General features: G+C 43.2%; 1 protein-coding gene across 1 annotated transcript in view; it reads left to right on the plus strand.

Moving 5' to 3' along the window:
- FSD1 (fibronectin type III and SPRY domain containing 1) overlaps positions 1-21,660 on the plus strand; it is a 1,307,274-nt gene extending 1,285,614 nt beyond the window's left edge. The window contains exon 8 of the mRNA XM_044090582.1: positions 21,466-21,660. Coding sequence (XP_043946517.1) covers positions 21,466-21,576 — 111 coding nt within the window. The 3' untranslated portion in view covers positions 21,577-21,660. The remainder of the gene's footprint in view (positions 1-21,465) is intronic.
- Positions 21,661-22,498: the final 838 nt, after the last annotated feature.

The raw sequence follows: 22,498 nt of genomic DNA on the forward strand, positions 1-22,498 counted from the left end.
TCATTCTTGCTGGTTGGGATTGGAGCCGATCCTCGGTTCTGACTCGGCCATCTTCAATAGCTCGAGAGCTGTTTACTGGCTCAAGGCTACCCCATATCCCATGATGCCTGGTGCTAGCTACCCAGATCTCATTTGCCACTTCAGACTGCGAGGTTGTCTTACTGGCTCAGACTCGTATAATTTTATTGTATTTTTCTATATTTACTAAAAATTTAATCCCTTTATAGTGTACCTAAATTCTTTAGTTGTACTACTTCCCTAGTTATATTCTTTCAGTAGCATCTATCCCTCCTGTTTGTAAAAACTCGTTTTACTTAGAGAGTTTTCCCCTCCCCCCTCTCTTTTCCCTTTCACAGCAGCCGTTTAAATTAGAGGCTAACTTTTTTGTGTCTAGTTTTTAAAAAACAAAAGAGAGAATGTTTTTAGATAGATTTGTTCTCCCCTTTAGAGTAGTTCTTGTCTATATACTCACTTATTTATGTTCAGTGTGTATTAACTGTATAGTTTATATTGTTAATTAGTTATATCTGCTAGCTTGTTTTTCTTTTTGTGTGTGTGTGCGTGTTTGACATTGGTGTGTGTGTTGTTAACATGTCCAAGGATACTAACGTGTCCGGATTCAAGAAGTGTGACTCATGCTGTCAGAAGATGTCTCTGACAGATGGTCACACTTCTTGTGTCTACTGTCTGGGCGCGGTGCACCTGCAGGACTCTTGTTCAGTTTGTCATGCTTTCAGCCCAAGGGTCCTGCAGGAGCGCAAAAATAAGTTAATCCTTTGGGGTTTGCTTAAGCCACAGGATTCACCGGCCAAGGCTCAGCCTGTGAAATCCTCCAAGCCACCTAAGTCTTCTTCTCCTAGTTCTGAGCTGTCATTGGGTGAAGCACCACCATCCACCTCTGGTCCGGCCAGAACCGATGTACCTCCCTCCCAGTCGGCTCCAGCATGTACTTTGGAGCCGTCTGCGAGTCGAAAGAGATCTAGGTCTCCCTCCTTGGAGTCGATACGCTCGGCTCCACGCTCACCTCTGTTCCAATCAGAGCGCAGTCATAGGTCCTCTCACTCCTCTCGGTCCTCTAGACTTTCAGATCATGATTTGGAGAGAGTGGTCAGTAGGTTGCTGAAATCGCAGGCCCTGGCTAAAATGTTGTCCACCCCCCCCCCATCAGGTGTTTGCTCCATCCACTTCTGCATATTCCTCCTCTGACACCTCCCTTGAGGTCAGAGCTGGAGTTCGTTGGGGTTTGAGTCGTGGAACCGCCGGCTCCGACACCTTCTCCTTCGGTTCCGTCATCGGCTCCGATCCCATCCTTGGTCCTGTACTTGGAGGGATCTGGGTGCCGGGACTCCCTCGTCGGCTCCAAGGGTGCGAGTGGCATCGGACCCTTGTCCGACCCTGCTTTCCCCCTTGGAGCTTTGGCGCAGGTGAGCTCTGCTCCTGCATCGGATTCGGAGCCGTCCCCCTCAGTGCGGAGAGGGATTCCGATTTCTTCGGATCCAGAGTCGTCTTTGCATCCAGGCAGGGATGCCTTCGAGGTCATGAGGAATGTACTGGTCCCTGAGCCAGTCCCACGATCAACCCCATCGGCTCCCCCCCTGTGGTGCCTGCGTCTGCTTCTGCCCCTCCTCCAGACCCCAAGCATGGGGAACCAGCTCTACAGGGCACCCCTTTGGGTGTTTCTTCCTCTTCCGAGGCCTCCCTTGATCACTCAGAGGAGCCACCTCATAAGAGAAAGTGCAAGAGGAAGCACGTTGACTCCCCTGAGTCTGTCACATCAGATACCAACTTAGAGGATTCGGAAGGGTCCCTGAGATCCCCATCTGAAGATGTCTCCTTTTCAGACATCCTTGAAATCCTTAAGCAGAGGGGGAACTGGAATACCCTAGCCCCTTCCGAGGATGAGTCGGTATTCCTGGACGCGTTTGGTTCCCGACCTTCCACCTCCTGGGTGTCTCCGCCTTTCAACCCACTTATGTCTGTGGTGGCTCGGAAGACGTGGTCAGCTCCAGACACAGTGGAACCAACCCCAGACCTGCTAAATTTATAACTGCACCTCAGGGCAAACAGTTTTTAACTAAGGATATACCTGTTGATGCCATGGTGGTAGCAGCAGCTACAAAGAACGATTTGTCAGAAACTTTGTCATCTGTCCATCCCCCTAACAAGGAGTCTAGGACTATGGACAGATATGGGAAGCAAATGTTTGCTTCAGGGACATTCTCTGTGAGGTCTCTGAATTATTTGCGCCATTTCACCCAGCTTCAGAGGGATCTCCTTAAAGAGCTTGGAGATACCCTCCAAGATCCATCAGCTGAAGGGGCTCAAGCTAAGGTGGCCTCCCAGCTGGCGACTCTGAATTCATTTGTTAACTCCTCCTTGAGGCTCATTTCATATGCAGCCGATGGTGCAAGTAGAGCCACAGGCACAGGCGTTGCCCTTAGGAGGCACGCATGGATGCGGCTATGTAATTTTGTGGAACACTTCAGAGCATCTTTCACCAATACCCCCTTTGATGGTTCCGCTCTCTTTGGATCACAGGTGTAGGACACCCTAACCAGGTGTGAACAGGAAGGCAAGACTCTCTCTGCCATGGGAGTCCGTTTTTCCACTCCTTCCAGACCATACCCCAAGGGTCAGAAGAGTGGAAAGATGTGGTTCCGCAAATCCCAGGGAGCCTTGCCTGACACACGTGGTGAGTTCCCCCCCAGGGGCAGAAGAGGGAACAATAACAGATGCCGCCCTCGTAGCAGAGGGGGTCCGCAGAACCAGGGCAGCAGAGAATCCTTCTCTGAGAAGCCCTTTCAGCATCCCTGAAGGGTTGCCCGGCTGCCCACCTCTGGTGGCAGTCGGTGGAAGCCTTTCACTGTACCCCAAAGCCTGGCAGGATCTAACTCAAGACAAGTGGGTACAGTCGATCATATCCGGAGGTTACAGAATTCCCTTTGCTCAACCCCCGTTACCGTCAAACAAGTCCCTTCCAGACATTCCACCCAATCTAAGGGACCAAGCAGCCAAAATAATTTCAAAGCTGCTACACGAAAAGGTCATCCAGGAAATCCCAGCAGAACAGCTCGGATCCGGAACTTACTCAAGGTTCTTTTTGGTACCAAAATAGACGGGACGGGAGACGCATTCTGGATCTCAGCAGATTAAACAGGTCTGTACAAAGAACAAAGTTTCGGATGGTCATGCTACAGTCCATTCTTCCCTTCCTGGGTCAGGACAATTGGATGTGCTCTATAGATCTTCAGGATGCGTACTACCACATCAAAATGGGCAGGCGCTCCAGAAGATTCCTTCGCTTCCAGCTGGGAGCCAGTCATTATCAGTTCAGAGCTCTGCCCTTTGGTCTCACCACAGCCCCCAGGATGTTCACCAAATGCATGGCAGTGGTTATGGCTCACCTGAGACGTCAGGTATTCCAGGTGTTTCCATATCTAGACGACTGGCTCCTCACTGCTACCACTAGGCATCACCTCCTGCAAGCCAGAGACTACACTATCAAAACTTGCTCCAGGCTAGGTATTACAATAAATTTCAAAAAATATGCATTGTTGCCCTGTCAGCATATCACTTATACAGGCGCAAATTTAGATTCAAGGAACATGTTTGCGAGCCTTCCACCAGACAGGGTATCACTAATTCGCCAGCAAGTGCAGATTTTATTAACATGCAAAAGGATTCAAGTCAGGTTCGTCCTCCAAACACTGGGTTCCATGGCATCAGCAATTCTTCTTGTTCCCCTAGCCCGCTTTCACATGAGAATCCTCCAGTGGCTTCTATTCACATAGTGGTCCTTCCAACAGCTTCCCATGTCTCACAAGATTATGATCACAGAACCATGCAAGAAGCACCTCACTTGGTGGATGGTCTCCCCATCAGTGTCCCAGGGCAGACCATTTGTGCTATTCCCTCCAGTTGCCATAGTGACAACGGGCGCCTCCCTGATAGGTTGGGGGTGGGCATTATCAGGGCAGGACAGTCCAAGGCACCTGGCAGCCTCAAGAGTACCAGTTGCATATAAATGTCTTGGAGATGAGAGCCCTGCTTTTAGCATTGCAAGCCCTTCAGGACTCTCTCCCTCCTGGAACCATTGCAATTCAAACGGACAATATGTCAGTACATCAACAAGCAGGGCAGAACCAGGTCCTATCCTCTATGTCGAGAAGCACTCAGACTCTGGCAGTGGGCGATCTCTTCCCAACGTTTTCTGATCGCAACGCACATCCCTGGGAGGTCCAACGTCATCGCAGACAGGCTCAGCAGAGCAATTCTCATGCCTCACGAGTGGTCTCTGAATCAGGTAATTGCGGAACAGATCTTTCGCAAATGGGGGCAGCCTTGCTGCAACCTGTTCTCCACACCCTTCAACAGCAAGTGCAGCAATTTCTTCTCCCCCTTCCACTTCCCGGCCACTCCCCCAGAGACGCTGTAATCCACGATTGGCCTCAGGGACTTCTTTACGCTTTCCCTCCATTTCCCCTAATACCGAAACTCATACAGAGAGCAACTGCGTTGGGTTGCAGAATGATCCTCATTGCCCCTTACTGGCCTCGACAGATATGGTTCCCATTCCTGCATAATTACCTTCTCGCGCAGCCTTGGATTCTGGATCTTATTCCAGATCTACTGATTCATCAATCGGGCAGACTGTCATTCTTTTAGCCGTTATAGACATGAACACTTTATAATTGTGGTTTAATATTGAAATGGGCCTGTATAAAGCTGGGTCTGATGGAGCTTTACCCTCTTTAGGTATTACAGCTACCGCTGCTTTCTTCCAGGATGGTGGTACTTCTCCTCCTCTTAAGATGCTGTTAAACAGAACCTTCCAGATCTTTTCCATTTTTACCTTTTAGTTTCCAAACTTCGACAGGAATACCCTCCATTCCTGGGGACTTTCCTGTAAATCGGTTATACATTACAATTTTTATCTCATTTCCTTTTATCTTAACTGTTGGTAATTGAGCCTCAGCTAACTCTAACCTTGGGTATTTAATTCTTCCGTAAACATTTCCGTTTGTACCTTCTCTTAATCTCCATATTTCTCTGCTTTATACAGACTTCCATAGAACTTCCCAAAATAGTGCAGGATCTCGTTATAGACTTCCTAAGCTTGGCAACAGCCCTTACTACTTACCGTTGCCTGAGTTGCTGTGCTAAACGTTTTTATGCTCTGTTATCAAAAATCTGTTGCTTAACAGCAGTCTTTCTATACTATTTCTTATTATCCAGGTAATCCCTTATTTTCTATCTAGCTTTCTGCAATTGATCCTCCTATTGTTCTGTAAGACTACCCCTATTCTGCAATTTGTCAGTCCCTCTAAATAATTTTTTTTACTACTTAACCATAGCTCCATTTCTTTTATTTCCACCCATTTTGAAAGTCCACCTTAATTTTACCCCACTCCCTAGCTATACTTTCAGAAGAAATTTCTATCTTCTGTAATAGCTCCTGAAAAATCTCCACTACCCATTCCTTAAATTCCTCTATTTTCAACAGATAGGCAAGAAAGTGCCACTGTCTCATTTTCATTTCATTATCCTGTGTTTTTATTTTAGTCATTATTGATGCATGGTCTGAAGTAGTTATTGGGTGGGTATCAAGACCTTCAACTAAATCCACATCTTCCTGTGAAATGTTAATTTTGTCTAGCCTAGCCAATTTTTTTATATCTTGGTGAATATGTAAATTCACTCCAAACTCCTATTACTGAATTTACGTCTTCCATGCCAAATATTTTCATAAATGTCTTCAAAAGTCTACCTTTCTTTGTTATAGTTTCCATAATTAACCAGTGCATCATATCCTAGTCCGCTGAGGTGTTCCTACCTCACCTCCCCCAGAAAGGCTTGTAAAAGCATAGAGGGTCATTCTGGGAACAACAACAAGTACACACAAGACTTTCCCCACCACAGAACTTGTTTTAAGTTCAGTATTCAGTAAAATACCTTGCCATCTGTAAACCTAACAAACTGGGTCCAGATAAGCACTGGTGAATGTCCCCATAACTCCCGCTTGTAATCTATTTATGCTGATGAGCAATAGGTTGAACAGGTCAGACTTTCCTGTAGCCTTCTTTCTTCCCCAATTAAGGTAAAAACAGCGTGCTTTCTACTGTCCAGCAGATGAGCATAGTGTGCTCTGCATGTTCAAACAGTGCATTTCTCAATCTTAAGTGAAACAAGCATGCTACAGAAGGGAATTGGAAAACGGGCTCTCTGCATTGTAAATTGAGAAGCAGGCAGGGAATTGTGCCGTTTTTAACAGTAGGGACTAGGAACAGAGTATCAGACATATAAAAGAAACAAAAGTGTGCTTGTAACTCATTTAACAGTAGGGCTTAGGACAGAGTATTGGGTATATAAGAAGAAACAAAACACCATGCTTGTAACTCATACCTGCACATGCTGCCTCTAGGCATCTGCTTTATTGGTTTAGCCCCACTCTGCTCGCTTCACACCTCACCCTGCCCCCATATCACACCTGCCCCCTGTAGTACGTTTATAGTACCACTGGCATGCCCCCTTAATTAGTTAACCAACTACATGTGCTCCTAGAACCCAGCCAACTCCTAGCACAATAATACACTTTATCTACCCCACTATCCATATTAGCTCACCCATAGCTATTCAATTCTCTCTAATCTTTTATCCACCACATACACTCAATACAGACCCTTCCCTAGTAATTTACTATGACTACAGCTAAAACACTAATGCTGCTTGTGACGATAGGGGAAGGCTGCCAGCCTAGACAGATAGAAATGTATAGATAATTCTGTCATTTGTAAATACTAATATAAGCCACAGGCTTGTTGTCTTAAATGAAAAAAAAAAATGCTGTTACAAAAATGTGAGTGCTCACTCTGCTGACCAAGTAAAACATGTTGTGACCCTTTGATCTAAAGTTGGCTCCAGCCTGTCTAGGTGAACGGATTTCTGCTATTATTTTAAGGCCAGAATTTGCATGCATAAGTGTCCTTTATTGCTCTGGTTTCTGCCCCAAGGTGAAGAATGCAAATGTAGTTTCTGTTAGCCTGGGAACCCAGGGAAGTGTGAAGAATGATGTAATGTGAACCAGGAATGTGATTTTAAAAACAGAATCAGAGAGCATTGAGCATTTTTGTCTTGACCATCCAACTCATCAGCACTGACTTGCTTTATATGTAAGTTTATCCTAGACTTGTGTTTTCTCTTAGAAATAGCTAGAAACTAGAAAGGTTAGACTGTTTCTCTGATCTCAGAACTGTACTACTGAATTATTTTAAGAGTTTCTCTGTGATCTTTGAACTCTTGACTAGAACTGTGTAGTAAAAAGTATTGTCTTGTGTGTTTAAGTATTTATTATTAAATGATTTTAAACCCTTTTAACTGGCTGTTTTGTGTAGAGATAAGTTAAGCTCTAAGAGTACATTCCATGTATATAGTGATCCTGTACCAAGTCACTCTAATAAGCCTTGACTGTTTAGTTATACTACCAATTGGATAATAATATTGCACAGTAATAATTAGACACGCTTTTAAGAGCCTTTGAGTAGCTGATAAATATTGGTGGGTGGTGGCAGCTGATACTGATATGTAATCTGGGAAAAAGGGGCACAGCTGGAGAACCTGTGCCAGCCTTCCCCAGGAGTGTCTGTGTGGTTGTATAACCTCTTCTCAGAGTAAGTGTGTGTGTGTGTGTGTGTGTGTGTGTGTGTGTCAGCTACTTGGGCAGGGACATGAAGCACTGGTTGGACAGAGAGGGTGCTGGAGGTTTTAGCTTGCCCACTAGGCTGAGATCTGGACCCTATAGCTGTGCCAGTGGGGAGTCTTATTGGGGACCTGGAGAGCAAGGGAGTAACCAGCCCCGGACTGACTGTGATCTCTGTGTGCTGTTAAGGGAAATTGCACTTTACTGTGTGTATTTGTTATCCTTTCCTCCTATATGAGACACCCCTCACTGGTGTTAGTGGTGAGGACTGAAGCTCCTTGATTTCTGGGCCAGGGCACAGGCATCACATATTAATTGTTTGTCAGTGGTGGGATGTCCACACCACATACTAATTGGTTGCCAAATACTAATTGGCTTGTAGTGGTGTGGGTAGAGTGAATTCCTGTAGCTGGTGTACAGTGAGCTCTGAAGGTGTTTTGTACTCTAAATCAGCCACACAGTGAATAATGAAGAGTTCAGATCACAATTGTTTTATTTCTTTTGTTAGCTTAGTTAGGGTGAGCAGGCAGCATAACAGCAGAGGAGTATGGAAAGCTGACAAGGAGCCAGCTGGCGGAGATGTGCCAGGCTAGGGGAATGGTGCATGAAAACCTGACTAAGGCAGACCTGATTGCAGTCTTGGTTACAGCTGCATCCAAAAACAGCAACCAGGAGGACAATCAGACTGGCAGTGGAGATGTAATACCTTCGGAGAATGGACAGCTCAACCTTTCTGCAGAGGACTTAAAAATCCATCTGGAGCTAAAGAGACTTGAGTTGGAGGCCAGGCATTTGGAGATAGAAGCTGAGGAAAAGGAGTGGCAGAGGAGGCATGAGAGGGACATGCTGACTCTTTGCCAGAGTCATGGAGGTAATGGGGAAGGGAGTAACTGGACCCCAGAAGCACAAAAGGTTAGTAAATTTCTTCCGCAGTTTAGAGAGGGTGATAATTTTGATGGTTTCATTCATACATTTGAAAGGGTATGCAAACAGTATAGTGTTGACCAAAGGCTCTGGGTAACGGTTCCTGACCCCCTTACTCCATGGTAAACCTGTAACTGTTTGTTTTGTCAAAAATGTCTGACATTGCATGTTTTGATTATACTGCTGTTAAAAATCACTTGTTAGAATTGTTTAAGCTAACACCTGAAACTTATAGGAAAAATATATAGATGCAAGGCAGATGAAAGTGTGGGTGAATATGTTGCTGAACTGAACAGTTATTTCCATAGGTGGGTGAGTGGATGTCAGGTTACCACTTTTGAAGGGCTGGCATACCTTTTGGTGAGGAAACAAGCCCTTAGCACTTTGCCTGAGGACATGAGGATCTGGTTAGCTGATAGACAATGTGCTACTGCAGATGAGTTGGGGAAGAAAGGAGACCAATACCTCTCAACCAAGGCATCCCTGCACCAGAAAGGGACCCCCAGTACTACTCATGGGTCTAAAGGAACCCATGGTGGGCAGCACAGACTGCCCCAACAGAATCAGCCAGTAGCAGGAGAAGCCACTAGTCCAGGTACACACACGTCCAGGAGCTAGGATTAAATGTTTTGAATGCAATCATTGGGGCCATGTGGCATACAGGTGTCCATGGAGGCAAGGTGGGGAACAAGGTGAGGGAGCCAGTAAGTGGGAAATACAAAATGCCAATAGTAGGTTGTCTTGAGATAGCAAGGGTACCAGACTATCACCCTGCAGATGTTCCTGATGGGGAAGGATTTGGATGAGGCAGTACCATGTGTTTGTGCAGTTACACGCAGTCAGGCTAGGAGACGAGCATGTGGGTCTGGTAGCCTGGGGGAGACCCAGACATACTGCATACTTGCAGCCAGGACTGGTGAGGCGGTTACTTCAAGGAGGGAGCTACTCTGTAGCAGTGAGACTGAAGGTGAGCCACAGCTGCTTGGGGGTACTGATGGTCCCTTGGACAGAGTGACTGCAAAGGTAGAGGTGAGTAGTAGTACCCAGGCAGACAGGCACAACTGTCAGAGGATTTCAGACTTCCTGTGGAAGGGGAGCTGGGAAGCTTTACAAGGAGAGATTTGAGATAGGCTCAGCTCTCAGACCCTACATTGCAAGGCCTGAGGCAGGTAGCTAGGGAGGCGCCTGATTCTCAAGGAAAGGGGGAATCTCTGTACTGGGACAAAGGGTTACTATACAGAGTGTGGACCCCCTGAGGGGAGGGCTAGAAGGTGAGAGAGTACAGCAGTTGGTAGTGCCTAGAGCCTACCGTCTGGCACTTCTAGCCATAGCCCATGGTATTCCCTTTGCAGGTCATAAAATGTACAAAGAGGCATATTATGCAGAAATTCTATTGGCCTGGAATTTCCAGAGATGTAACAGGGTACTGCAGGACCTGTGAGCAGTGCCAAAAGGTAGGCAAGGCAAGAGACAAGGTGAGAGCTCCTTTGATGCCTTTGCCTGTGATTGGGGAGCCATTTCAGAGGGTAGCTATGGATATTGTGGGTCCTCTGAGTACCCCAAGTTCCACAGGGAAAAAGTATATCCTAGTGGTAGTGGATTATGCTACACGATACCCTGAGGCAGTGACTTTGTCCTCCACTGAGGCAGAGAAGGTGGCAAATGCTTTGTTAGAGATTTTCAGTAGGGTAGGTTTCCCAAACTGACAGAGGTGCCAATTTCATGTCAGACCTGGTGGCTTGTCTGTGGACGTCCTGTGGGGTGAAGCACATGGACCACCCCCTACCATCCCCAGACTAATGATGTTGTTGAGAGGTTACACTCTACAATCAAGTCCATGCTACTGGCATTTGCAGATCAGTTTAAGAGGGAGTAGGACAAATATGTGCCCCATCTCTTTGCTTACAGAGAGGTTCCCAGGAATCCACAGGTTTTTCACACTTTGATTTGCTGTATGGGCATAGGGTGAGGGGGACCTCTATATTTAATCTGAGATGAGTGGGAAGGTAAGTGTGAGTTTCACAAGGGGTTTGTTGTGGCATACATCCTAAACCTCAGGATAAGGCTCAGAGAACTTGTGGGCTAGGCCCAGGAGAACCTGACAGAAGCCCAACAACAGAAAAAGGTGTGGTATGACAGGAATGCTCATGCTAGAGAGTACGCTGTTGGGCAGCAGGTAATGGTTCCCATTCCTGTCAGACACAAGCTGCAAGCAGCTTGGAGGGGACCCTACAAGGTGGTAAGAAAGGTAAGCAATGTTAATTACATGGTGGAACTGCTAGGCAGAAGGCAGGGGCACAAATTTTAACCATGTTAACATGATGAAACCTTACCATGATAGGGAAGCCCTTGTGCTGAGTATTTGCAGTGGATTGCAGGAGGAGTCTGAGGGAGAACTGGGGACTGATCTCCTCAATGAGGATCGGGCTGACACCACGGTGGAAGGGGTAGCATTGTCTCAGCAGCTATCTCCTACCCAGGTTTGAGAAATCTGAGCGGTGTTGCAGGAATTTGGGGACATGTTCATTGGGAAACCAGGATGCACCCACCTGGTGCAGCACCTGGCGGATACAGGACCCCAAAGGCCTATTAAGCAGGCCCCTTATAGAGTGCCTGAGAGAGGCAAACAGACTCTGAGGGAGGAGGTACAACAGATCCATCTCAGAAGGATCCATCCCAGCAATATGGAAAATATCACGTTATACCTCTCCATAAAGGAGGAAGTTCCACAGAATTATCTAACTTTAGACCTATAGCCATTCTATAATCACGGAAAGATGCATGCACAAACAAATCATGCACTTTCTTATTCAAACTGGAAAGCTCGCTGACTCTCAGCATGGCTTTAGGCCATTCCACAATACCACCACGGCTCTTCTGTCTTTCTCTAATGTCATCGATCTTCATCGTAACAACAACAAACTATCTTCAGCAGTCTTCCTAGATCTCTCAAAAGCTTTCGATGTGGTCAACTCAGCTACTGCTCAATACCCTACAAACCATTGGTTTAGACCAACATGCAGTACAGTGGTTTCACTCCTACCTAAACGGTAGACAGCAGGCTGTCTTATTGCAGAGCAAGCTGTCATCCCAACTTCCTCTAACCCTAGATGTCCCACAAGGGTCCATACTAGGTTCCCTTCTTTTCTCTGTCTTTATCAATTATCTGCACACCACCATCCCAGGAGCCACCTGCATCCAATATGCAGATGACTCAACGCTAATATGCTCCGCCTCCTCTCCTACACAACTTCTAACCCTCACCCAGACCACTTTCAGCATGGTACAAACATGGCTAGCTAATCGTCACCTGTTTCTAAATCCTAACAAAACCAAGCTACTACTTTTCTCCCCTAACTGTAGAGTTTCTCCTCCTTCCTTCAACATCAAATCTAGGAGTGACACCATTATCACCCTTGGTGACCACACAAAGCTTCTATGAGTAATAATAGACAACAACCTTAAATTTAACCAACAACTCACTCCAGAGATGTAAGCACCTGTATGTCAAGTTCGCTGAAGAAAATATCACCAAGCTTTTATGAATGAAGAAAATATTAAAATGTGTCTACGTAGGAAGGAGGTAATGTTGATTTTAAAATTTAATACATTGTACCCTATGGGGATGAACAAAGAATGCAACTGGAGACATTTAATTTAATATGTATTTTAATGGTCTGTATTTGTTTAAATTGTTAATTGAATAATTGGTTGTGTATTAAATACCTTTAGGTATATATGGGGGAGCAACAAGATAACAAAATGTTACTCTTTAAAGGCTGTTAGTCAAGGCGCTACAGACATGGTACTTTTCGTTTTACCGTGATTGTGTCAATAAATTCTCTGAACATTTTCAGCTTGGTGATATTTTCTTCAGCGAACTTGAAATACAGGTGCTTACATCTCTGGAGTGAGTTCTTGGTTATATCTTTCTGTGCTTTGAGTGTTTTTTTTGAACAACCTTAAATTTGATAAACATGTCAATCAAACTATTAAGTCCATCAACAAAAAACTTGAATTCCTGTACTGAGCCAAACCTTTCCTCACCCCCCCCTAGCTAGGGTAGCTATTGCAAGATCACACCTCCACTCTCCCCTTATGTGTGCCTCCCTTGTACTCACCAACCTATCCAGAATCGATCTCAACAAATTATCAGAATGTTACAATCATATAGCCAAATTCGCTACTGGCATGGCTTTTAGGACCCACCATTGCCAGAACCTCAAAGCAATGGGATGGCTAGAGTATCCTACCCTTTTACAGTTCAACCAGCTTATTGTAGCGCATAAAATACTCCCAACCTGATAACACCCCTGCCCTCAAAAATATTCTCACCCCTCATAATGACCTCAGGCCATTACGTTCAGCTGATAAAGTAATGTTACTGACCCAAAAATCCAACAACTCTGCAGGCGATGCTATATTTGCCAACTCAGCCGGTAAAATCTGGAATCTACTCCCTACTGCCATTACCAAGGAAACCTCACTACCTCTATTTAAAAGAGAACTCAAAAATACCTCACATCTCATTGGCTGTGCTCTTGTTCTAAACCTGACTAACAACTTCACTAATGCATGCTACCCAACCTGCTGTTTAGCCAAGTATCTATGTGTCATAGCTTTTGAATGTCTAAGCATTGTGAATTATGAGATCTGATTGTATTCTATGTTCACATTTTCTGATACGTCTTTGCCAATCAGATGTAATGTCTACACATGGTGTATATTGATATCTGTCTGTATTCTTTATCTATATTTTTCAAAACATGACTGCCTGAGTTTATCACTCAGTGACGTATGTACTCTCTCTTTTTTGGTACGTGGAGCCCCCCCCCCCCCCCGGGCCTCCGCTGAAAATTGACATATATCCAGTCGGACTATCCCGATCAACAAATGTAAAATAAATTCTGGGCCCCTCAGACTCATCTTCACTGTTGCAGATCACATTTTTGTCCCCAACTATAAGTAATATTCCATGCTGAGCTCCATTATAGCAGTTTTAAGTGGAATATAAATATATGCCAGTGTAATCCTCCTCCCTTGCAAATAACCCCTTAGCACTACAAATCTGCTCTTATCTGTTTTATTCTCTTCTATCACTGTTGGAGCACTTCTTGCAATTTATATAGTACTCCTCTTTTCCTTTGTCCCAGGTATTCCACTGAATAACCATCTTGAAAACCTTTCTTTATCAAATTCACATGTTTAGTTCAAAGTATGTCTCTTGTAACATAGCTATTTGCACTCTACATTTTTAATATAGTTCACTGCTGTTTCCTTTTTGTATTCATCTGAGAGACAGTTGACATTTAAAGACATCATAGAAAGCATCATTGCATTAAAAGGTTATTCCCACATTTTGTGTAGCACTTTTTTTGGTAAATACCTAGTTCAGCTTTTGTGTTTCATGCATACACTGCTTGACAGGTTCAGCTTTAATACAGTTGTTTCTTGTCATGGCTATTTGAGACTGTGTCACACCTTGCAAAACTTTTTGTTTTATTGAAAGTCCTCAAAAAAAACAGACCCCCCCAATACCCCCTAAAACCTATTAACTTAATACTAACGCACAAAATTATATACATCTTCACATACTGAAGTTTTGCCTTCCAAATAGGCACTGAAGTCCCAAACTGTCAGCCACACTCACAGTTAACCTAAAAGAAAGGTTAAACATGCTAAGACACATGGTGCAGCCTGTGCTTCCACCAAGTACTCATTGGTTTTACACCTGTCCCAGCTGGGAAAACCCCTGAATGCTTTCAGAGAACATGATCACCAACCCAATTTCGCTTCTCAGTTTTTTTTTCTTCAATCACTCTCCACCAGACTGTAGCCAGTTTCTCTCTATCACATTGTCTCCATGGAGACACGAGAACCAACCAGTGAAGTTCTCTTTATCAGATTGATTTCCATAGAAACAAGAAGACCAGATGCAGAATTGTTACTGAGTATACATGTATTTGCTAGAACGCCTCATAATATTCAATATTCTTCTTCGTTTACTTGCTTACTCTTAAAACTTGTTACTAAATCAATCTAAGGTCCTTATTCCACTCATTTTCCCATTCATGAATGTGAAAACGCACATTCATTTTTCTTTTGTCATGCTCTTTTAACCAGGCTTTTTTCATTGCATTGCCTGCATTTCTTAAAACTGAACAAGAAGGAAGGAAAAGAAAAAAAGAACAGCAGCACCTGTTTACAATCCCTGTTACACTTAAAAGTAATTGAGAAAACTTTACTTTATACCATGCAAACAAAACCATACACCACAAAAACAGTGCTACTAAGGAAAAAAAATGTTCTTAGTTATAATCAGGATATACAGAAAGATCCTGTAATACTGTACATGTACTGATGATATACAGAGGGTTTCCTGTAATACTGTACAAGTATTGATGATATACAGAGCGGGCCAGTAATACTGTACATGTACTGATGACGTACAGAGGGTGCCAGTAATACTGTACATGTACTGATAGTATACAGAGGGTTCCTGTACTACTGTATATGTACTAATGATATACAGAGGGTGCCAGTAATACCATACATGTACTAATGATATACAGAGGGTGCCAGTAATACCATGCATGTACTAATGATATACAGATGGTGCCAGTAATACTGTGCATGCGCTGATGATATACAGAGGGTTCCCTGTAATACTGTACATGTGATATACAGAGGGTTCCTGTACGTACATGTAGTGATATATACAGAGGGTTCCTATAATACTATATATGTACAAATGATATACAGAGGGTTCCAGTAATACTGTACATGTACTGATGATATATGGGGGGGTTCAGTAATACTGTGCATGCGCTGATATACAGAGGGTTCCAGTAATACTGTACATGTACTGATGATGTAAAGAGGGTGCCAGTAATACTGTGCATGTACTGATATACAGAGGGTTCCTGTACGTACATGTAGTGATATACAGAAAGTTAATTTAATACTCTAGATGTACTGATATACAGAGGGTGCCAGTAATACTGTGCATGTACTGATGAGATACATGGGAGGGCAGTAATATTGTACATGTACTGATGATATACAGAGGTTTCCAGTAATACAGTAGATGTACTGATGATATGCATTGGGTTCCAGTAATACTGTACATGTACTGATTATATACAGAGGGTTCCCAAGAGTACTGTGTATGTACTGATATACAGAGGGTTCCAGTAATACTGTAATGCACTGATAATATACAGAGGGTTCCTGTAATACCTATACAAGAGGGTGCCAGTAATACCATACATGTACTGATGATATACAGAGGGTGCCAGTAATACTGTGCATGAGCTGATGATATACAGAGGGTGCCAGTAATACTGTGCATGTACTGATGAGATGCATGGGGGGGGCAGTAATACTGTACATGTACTGATGATATACAGAGGTTTCCAGTAATACTGTAGATGTACTGATGATATGCATTGGGTTCCAGTAATACTGTACATATACTGATTATATACAGAGGGTTCCCAAGAGTACTGTGTATGTACTGGTATACAGAGGGTTCCAGTAATACTGTAATGCACTGATATACAGAGGGTTCCTGTAATACCTATACAGAGGGTGCCAGTAATACCATACATGTACTGATGATATACAGAGGGTGCCAGTAATACTGTGCATGAGCTGATGATATTCAGAGGGTGCCAGTAATACTGTGCATGTACTGATCATATACAGAGGGTTCCTGTACGTACATGTAGTGATATACAGAGGGTTCCTATAGTACTATATATGTACAAATGATATACAGAGGGTTCCAGTAATACTGTACATGTACTGATGATATACGGGGGGGGGAGCAGTAATACTGTACATGTCCTGATGATATACGGGGGGGGGCAGTAATACTGTACATGTCCTGATGATATACGGGGGGGGGCAGTAATACTGTACATGTACTGATGATATACGGGGGGGCAGTAATACTGTACATGTACTGATGATATACGGGCGGGGCATTAATACTGTACATGTACTGATGATATACAAAGGGTTCCTGTAATACTGTACATACACTGATAGTATATAGAGGGTTCCAGTAATACCATACATGTACTGATGGTATACAGAGGGTGCTGGTAATACTGTGCATGCACTATATACAGAGGGTTCCCTGCAATACTGTACATGTAGTAATGATATACAGAGGGTTCCCTGTAATACTGTGTATGTACTGATGTTGTACAGAGGATTCCTGTAACACCGTACATGTAATAACATACAGAGGGTTCCAGTATTACCATAATGCCCTGATGATATACAGAGGGTTCCAGTATTACCATAATGCCCTGATGATATACAGAGGGTTCCAGTATTACCATAATGCCCTGATGATATACAGAGGGTTCCAGTATTACCATAATGCCCTGATGATATACAGAGGGTTCTGCTAATACCATAATGTCCTGATGATATACAGGGGTTTCCTGTAATATTGTAGATGTACTGATGATATACAGAGGGTTCCTGTAATACTGTGCATATGATATACAGAGGGTTCTGCTAATACCATAATGTCCTGATGATATACAGGGGTTTCCTGTAATATTGTAGATGTACTGATGATATATAGAGGGTGCCAGTAATACTGTGCATGTACTGATGATATACAGAGGGTTCCTGTAATACCATACATATATGATATACAGAGGGTTCCTGTAATACAATACATATATGATATACAGAGGATTCTGCTAATACCATAATGTCCTGATGATATACAGGGGTTTCCTGTAATATTGTAGATGTACTGATGATATATAGAGGGTGCCAGTAATACTGTGCATGTACTGATGATATACAGAGGGTTCCTGTAATACTGTAGATGTACTGATGATATACAGAGGGTGCCAGTAATACTGTGCATGCACTGTTGATATACGGGGGGAGCAGTAATACTGTACATGTACTGATGATGTACAGAGGGTTCCTGTAATACTATACATGTACTGATGACATAAGAAGGTTCCAGTAATACCGTACATGTACTGATGACATACAGAACGTTCCTGTACTACTGTCCATGTATTAATAACATGTTTCTAGTAAGATTAATATAACTTCCAGTATTTATTTAAACTATCAATGAACTTTAAAGTACCTCATATATCATGTAGTAAGATGACTTATATAATCCTTTATATTCATCCTTCTTAGTATTGTACTTCTAGACTCCATTTTTTGTATTCTAATTTCCTCCTACTTTATTTCATCTGTATATTATATTTTGTGCTATGTTTGGAGCTTTTCTCCCCGTGCCTCTACTGAAAATGGAATATATCGAGTTAGACTAGCCCGGTCAACAAATGTAAAATAAATAAAATAAAAATAACATGTGGTGCTTACAGCCCTAAAGACATTTTGTGGTCGCAGTAATAGTTGTTCAAGGTTTGCTGAGTGAGAAATAGAAGCAGAAGTGCAAATTCAAGGTTGAAAAAGTTGTACTTTATTTTCCGGATCATTGTTGTAGTTATTGAAAGTAAGCTTGTATGAGAATGACATGTCTAAAATGAAATATCTGTTACTTTAAGCACATCATCAACACACCTCCCTCCATTAATATTTTTCCAGACCTCTGGAAAATGGCTGACATTATCCTAGTTCCTAAACATGGCGGCTGTAGTTCAGATTCTGCTCCTATCGGCCGCTTGCCCTACTGTCACTGCTAGGTGGAATGTTAGTGAAGGCTGCAACATCTCAGCTATAAAACCACATTAAATCTTATGACCTCCCCAGGTTTATAAAGGGACATGGCAGAAATAGAAGCCCCATCTGTTTCTTGTGATACAGAACACAGTGCAGTAGGCACCAGTGACCTTACTGGGGACATTTATATAGACCTATCCAAGGAGTCTAACTTTAATCGTATCCTTCTTAAGGAACTCTTCATTTATGGACTTGGACTTCACTTCTTTAAACCTGTGCAGCAGATACTGTAAATCATACTGTCACATGCCATCTTTTTGTGTCCAGTATTGTCGGGTGTTCTGGAAAGCTCCTGTATTAACACCGTCATTGTTTGTCATAGGACAAAAGTATACCAACTTATAGGCAAACAGTCTCTGGTAAAATACTGGAATCTCAGATGGCAATCTTTAACTCACTGAAGTCCACCTTGGCTCAGCCGCTTTTAGCCAACAAACAGAAGATACTCAAAATTAACTTCTACAAAACATATGAGTAGTTTTTTTGGACTTTACAATCGGTGTACTTTTGCAGTTTTCTTTTTTTGTCATACTGCTTTTTCTGACAACTGGCCTGGAATATTTCCACTCTGTGTGATGAAATGCATAGGAAGACTTCTTTGGTGTCTCATATAGTCCAGGTTCTCTCACAGGCAGTTCTTGCCATCTAATGAAAGTGATCATAAGTTAGTTTATTCATCACTTTTCTTCCTTGCAGCTAGCAGTGGAAATTAGCATGTTCTCCATATCATTTAAATGCTCTCTCAGTTGTGGTTTTTTATTTTATGGGAACCGTGAACATGAAAACAAACTGTTTTAGTTTTTTTCTGTGGATAAGGGGGGTTTCTGCTGGCAAAGCACAGCTTCTCAAAATGGACTGACAGACTGCTTAGTGTTTTAGTTCAAAAGGCTGCTATGCCCTTGGCAAGTGCAGTAATGAGTCATTCCACCAAAGGAATGGCTGATATTTCTGTGGTTGTCTTAGTTATTTGTGCATATTTTTGCAAGCATGGCAGCTTTGATCTCCATTCCGTGAACAGTGCTTCTTTAAGGAGGATGCTCTCTACTATCTTTTCCTGAATTAATTCCTCAGCTTTTCTGCCCAGTACACCCTTTTGCCTTTGTTAATCTCATTACATGCCATTTTCCCACATGTGTTTGCCCACTGCTTATGGGCCTTTGACAACTGGCAGACTTTGAGAGTACTTACATATCAGTGCTTATAGTTGCTGCTGTGAAATGAAAGTGCGTACAGCGCATATGACATTGTCCTGGCTGACCGCATGGCTTAGTGAGAAGATGCAGAAAGGTGCCATCCTGTAGATCTCGGACTGAATCCCAGAATAGTTCTATGGGAAAGTTGTGATCCTGAACAAGTTGCTTTCCCGGGTTATCCTGGAAGAAGCCGGCTGTTATTTTTCCCATTTATTTCTACATGGGGTTGGGGTGTTGTGTTAACTGTAGCCAACTCTCTTGATTCAGTGCCACACTCCTACCTTCTTCAACACTCATGGCTGACTGTCACAGATCTTATTTCACACAATCCATCCCTTCTTTTCTGGGCGTCCTCGCTTCCTCTTACCTTCTTTGTTTGCCCCAAAACTTCCTCACCACATTGTCTTCTTTTCTGCACTTGTGCCCAAACCACCGTAATCTGTTCTCTTTGATCTTTTCTGCAATTGGAGCTACTTTGGCTTCTGCTCTTATGTTCTAATTTCTTCGTCTGTCCCACAATGTGCATCCTACACTCATTTCAGACACTTCATTTCCATCACCTCTAGCTTCTTCAACTGGTCTGCCTTTAGTGCCCAGGTTTCTGTACCATACAGTAGTACTGAGCGCACCACTGTCTTACACACCTTACTTTTCAGCTTCTTTGGCATTCTTCTGTCATAGACTACACCTGATACTCTATGCCAGTTGGCTGTAGCCCCTCTGATTCTAGCTTTGTCCTCTTCATTCAGGCCTCCCTTCTCCTCAACCACCCCTCCCAGATACTTGAAGCTGTTTACCTGTTCCACTATCTTCCCTTCTATCTCTATTCTCAGCTTCTTCTGATTTCCCCAATCTGCTGCCATTACCACTGTCTTATCTGTGCTTAGTTTCACCCCATGTGCCTTCAGATTTGCATTCCATTCTCCTATCCTTTGCTGAAGTTGTAGCTCAGTCAGCCTGTAATACCACATCGTATGCATACAGCAGCTTTGTTGATCTGTTCCCTCTGACCTGTTTGCTAATGTAGTATGAACAGCAGTGGGCTCAGAGCTGACCCTGGTGTACACCCACTCCTACTGGGAACCCTCTGTGAGGCTGAACACTGTTCATACTTGAGTCATTGGGTCCTTGTTACATAGCCTGCACTAATTCTACCAGATGTTTCTGATACTTCAAACCACCACAGTACTGCCCAGATCAGCTTTCTTGGGACCTTGTCATATGCTTTCTCCAAGTCTAGGAATGCCCAGTTGGACTCTCTCCTCATCTCTAGCGTCTTCCCAAGTATCTGTCTCACTGCAAACATCAGTTTAGTTGTGCTGCATCCTGATCTGAATCCCAACTGCTCATTTCCCATGTTACTTTCTACTAATCTGCATATCTGTCAGTCACCCTCTCTAGGCCTTTCATGTAATGTGATAGTTTTGACTCCTCTGTACTACCCACAGTTGTGGATGTCCCCTTTGTTCTTGTACACTGGCATGAGTATGCTTATTCTCCAGTCATCTGGGTTGTGCCTTTCTCCCCAGACTGCTATTAGTACCCTGTGATGCCTAGTAAATATATGTAAAAATAAACCATTTATTAGCACCACTGTAATAATGATGCTTCTTTGTTATTCAGATTACTAGAATAAACATTTTACCTTTTTAGCAATATTCTGTTTGCTATCACTAGCTAAAGTCGCTTTGATAATGAGGTGAATGTGCTGCCGTAGTGTGACACTAATGTGCTTCAAACTACCTGTGGGTCAGGAAATCACTCAGTTTATTTGCAGCAAGCACACTGTGTCTAAGTTTGCTGCAGGAAGTGTTTCTGTTATGTTAGAATTCTGAAGTCTGTGTGCAGGTGTTTGTTTTGCATGCTAATAGTGTTTTCTCTCTGAAAGCTCGCTTATACTTTGTTTCTTTATTACAGGTATGGTGTGGTGGACTTTCTGTTCATTGTGGCCTTCAGGTCCCCAGCATTGTACGATGCTTGCAAAAGCGGAACAGCGGTACCAGCAGCTCCACTGCCAGCCTGACTTAGGAGTGGTAATGGCTTTCCAGTCAACAGAACTGAATCAAGGCTGCCCTTTAAGTGGCACCTGTAAAAGTGCTCTTGCCAGCAGAACAAAATGTAACCAAACACAGAATAAGTATCAACGTGCTTCACATAGAACTGGAAACAACTGGAGAGGAACCAGAACCGTATCCCGGCAGGACAAATGTAGGCAAACTTAGAATAAGTTTAGAACTGGAAACAACTAGAGAGGAACCCGAAACGCGTCATAACTTCCCTTTTGGAAGTTTGCGAACACAAGTCATGCTATAGCTTTGGCCTAACTGAAAATGTGAATTTGTTGAACATTATGTGTTGTACTTCGAAGGACCTGGATGTAAAACATTAATTTGTTCTGCTACTAGCCTATTATTTACATGAGAAATCCCTCCTATAGCAAGCTTTCTTTAGCACTGCTGATGAAAATATACATATTTTTGGAGGAGACCTTTTAACATAGCTGTTTCTTAAACATCACAAGTATCTCAAGCCATATTACAAGTGAGAAGAAATTAAATAAAATCTTAACTTCAGTGTCTAATTTAGTTAAGTTCATATCAGCAGGAGTCTTAATGATTGTATCAACCAAAATTAACCCTGATACCTAAAATGAGTTTAACCCTTCGGTGAAACTATGGGGAGCACCTGCTTAATGGTTACATGTTCATCTGAAATCATTTATGCAATTGCAGATGTAAATCACAGCTAGGTAGTGCCACATGTACATGCCTGGAGGACCACAGGTACAGTGTGGACACAAATGGGAAGCCCAGATTGGTGGGCTTTTCTGCAGGGATTCTGAATATGCACATTTGTGATAGTCACCAAAAAGCACGCTTAACTGTCTCATCATATATTCTTCAATTTAGTGCTTGCAAAAGTGGTTTTAAGTTTGTTTGGTTCATTCTCT

The sequence above is a fragment of the Protopterus annectens genome, chromosome 13.part0 (assembly GCF_019279795.1).
Source record: "Protopterus annectens isolate FY-2018-M chromosome 13.part0, PAN1.0, whole genome shotgun sequence".
NCBI classification, from domain to species: Eukaryota; Metazoa; Chordata; order Ceratodontiformes; family Protopteridae; genus Protopterus; species Protopterus annectens.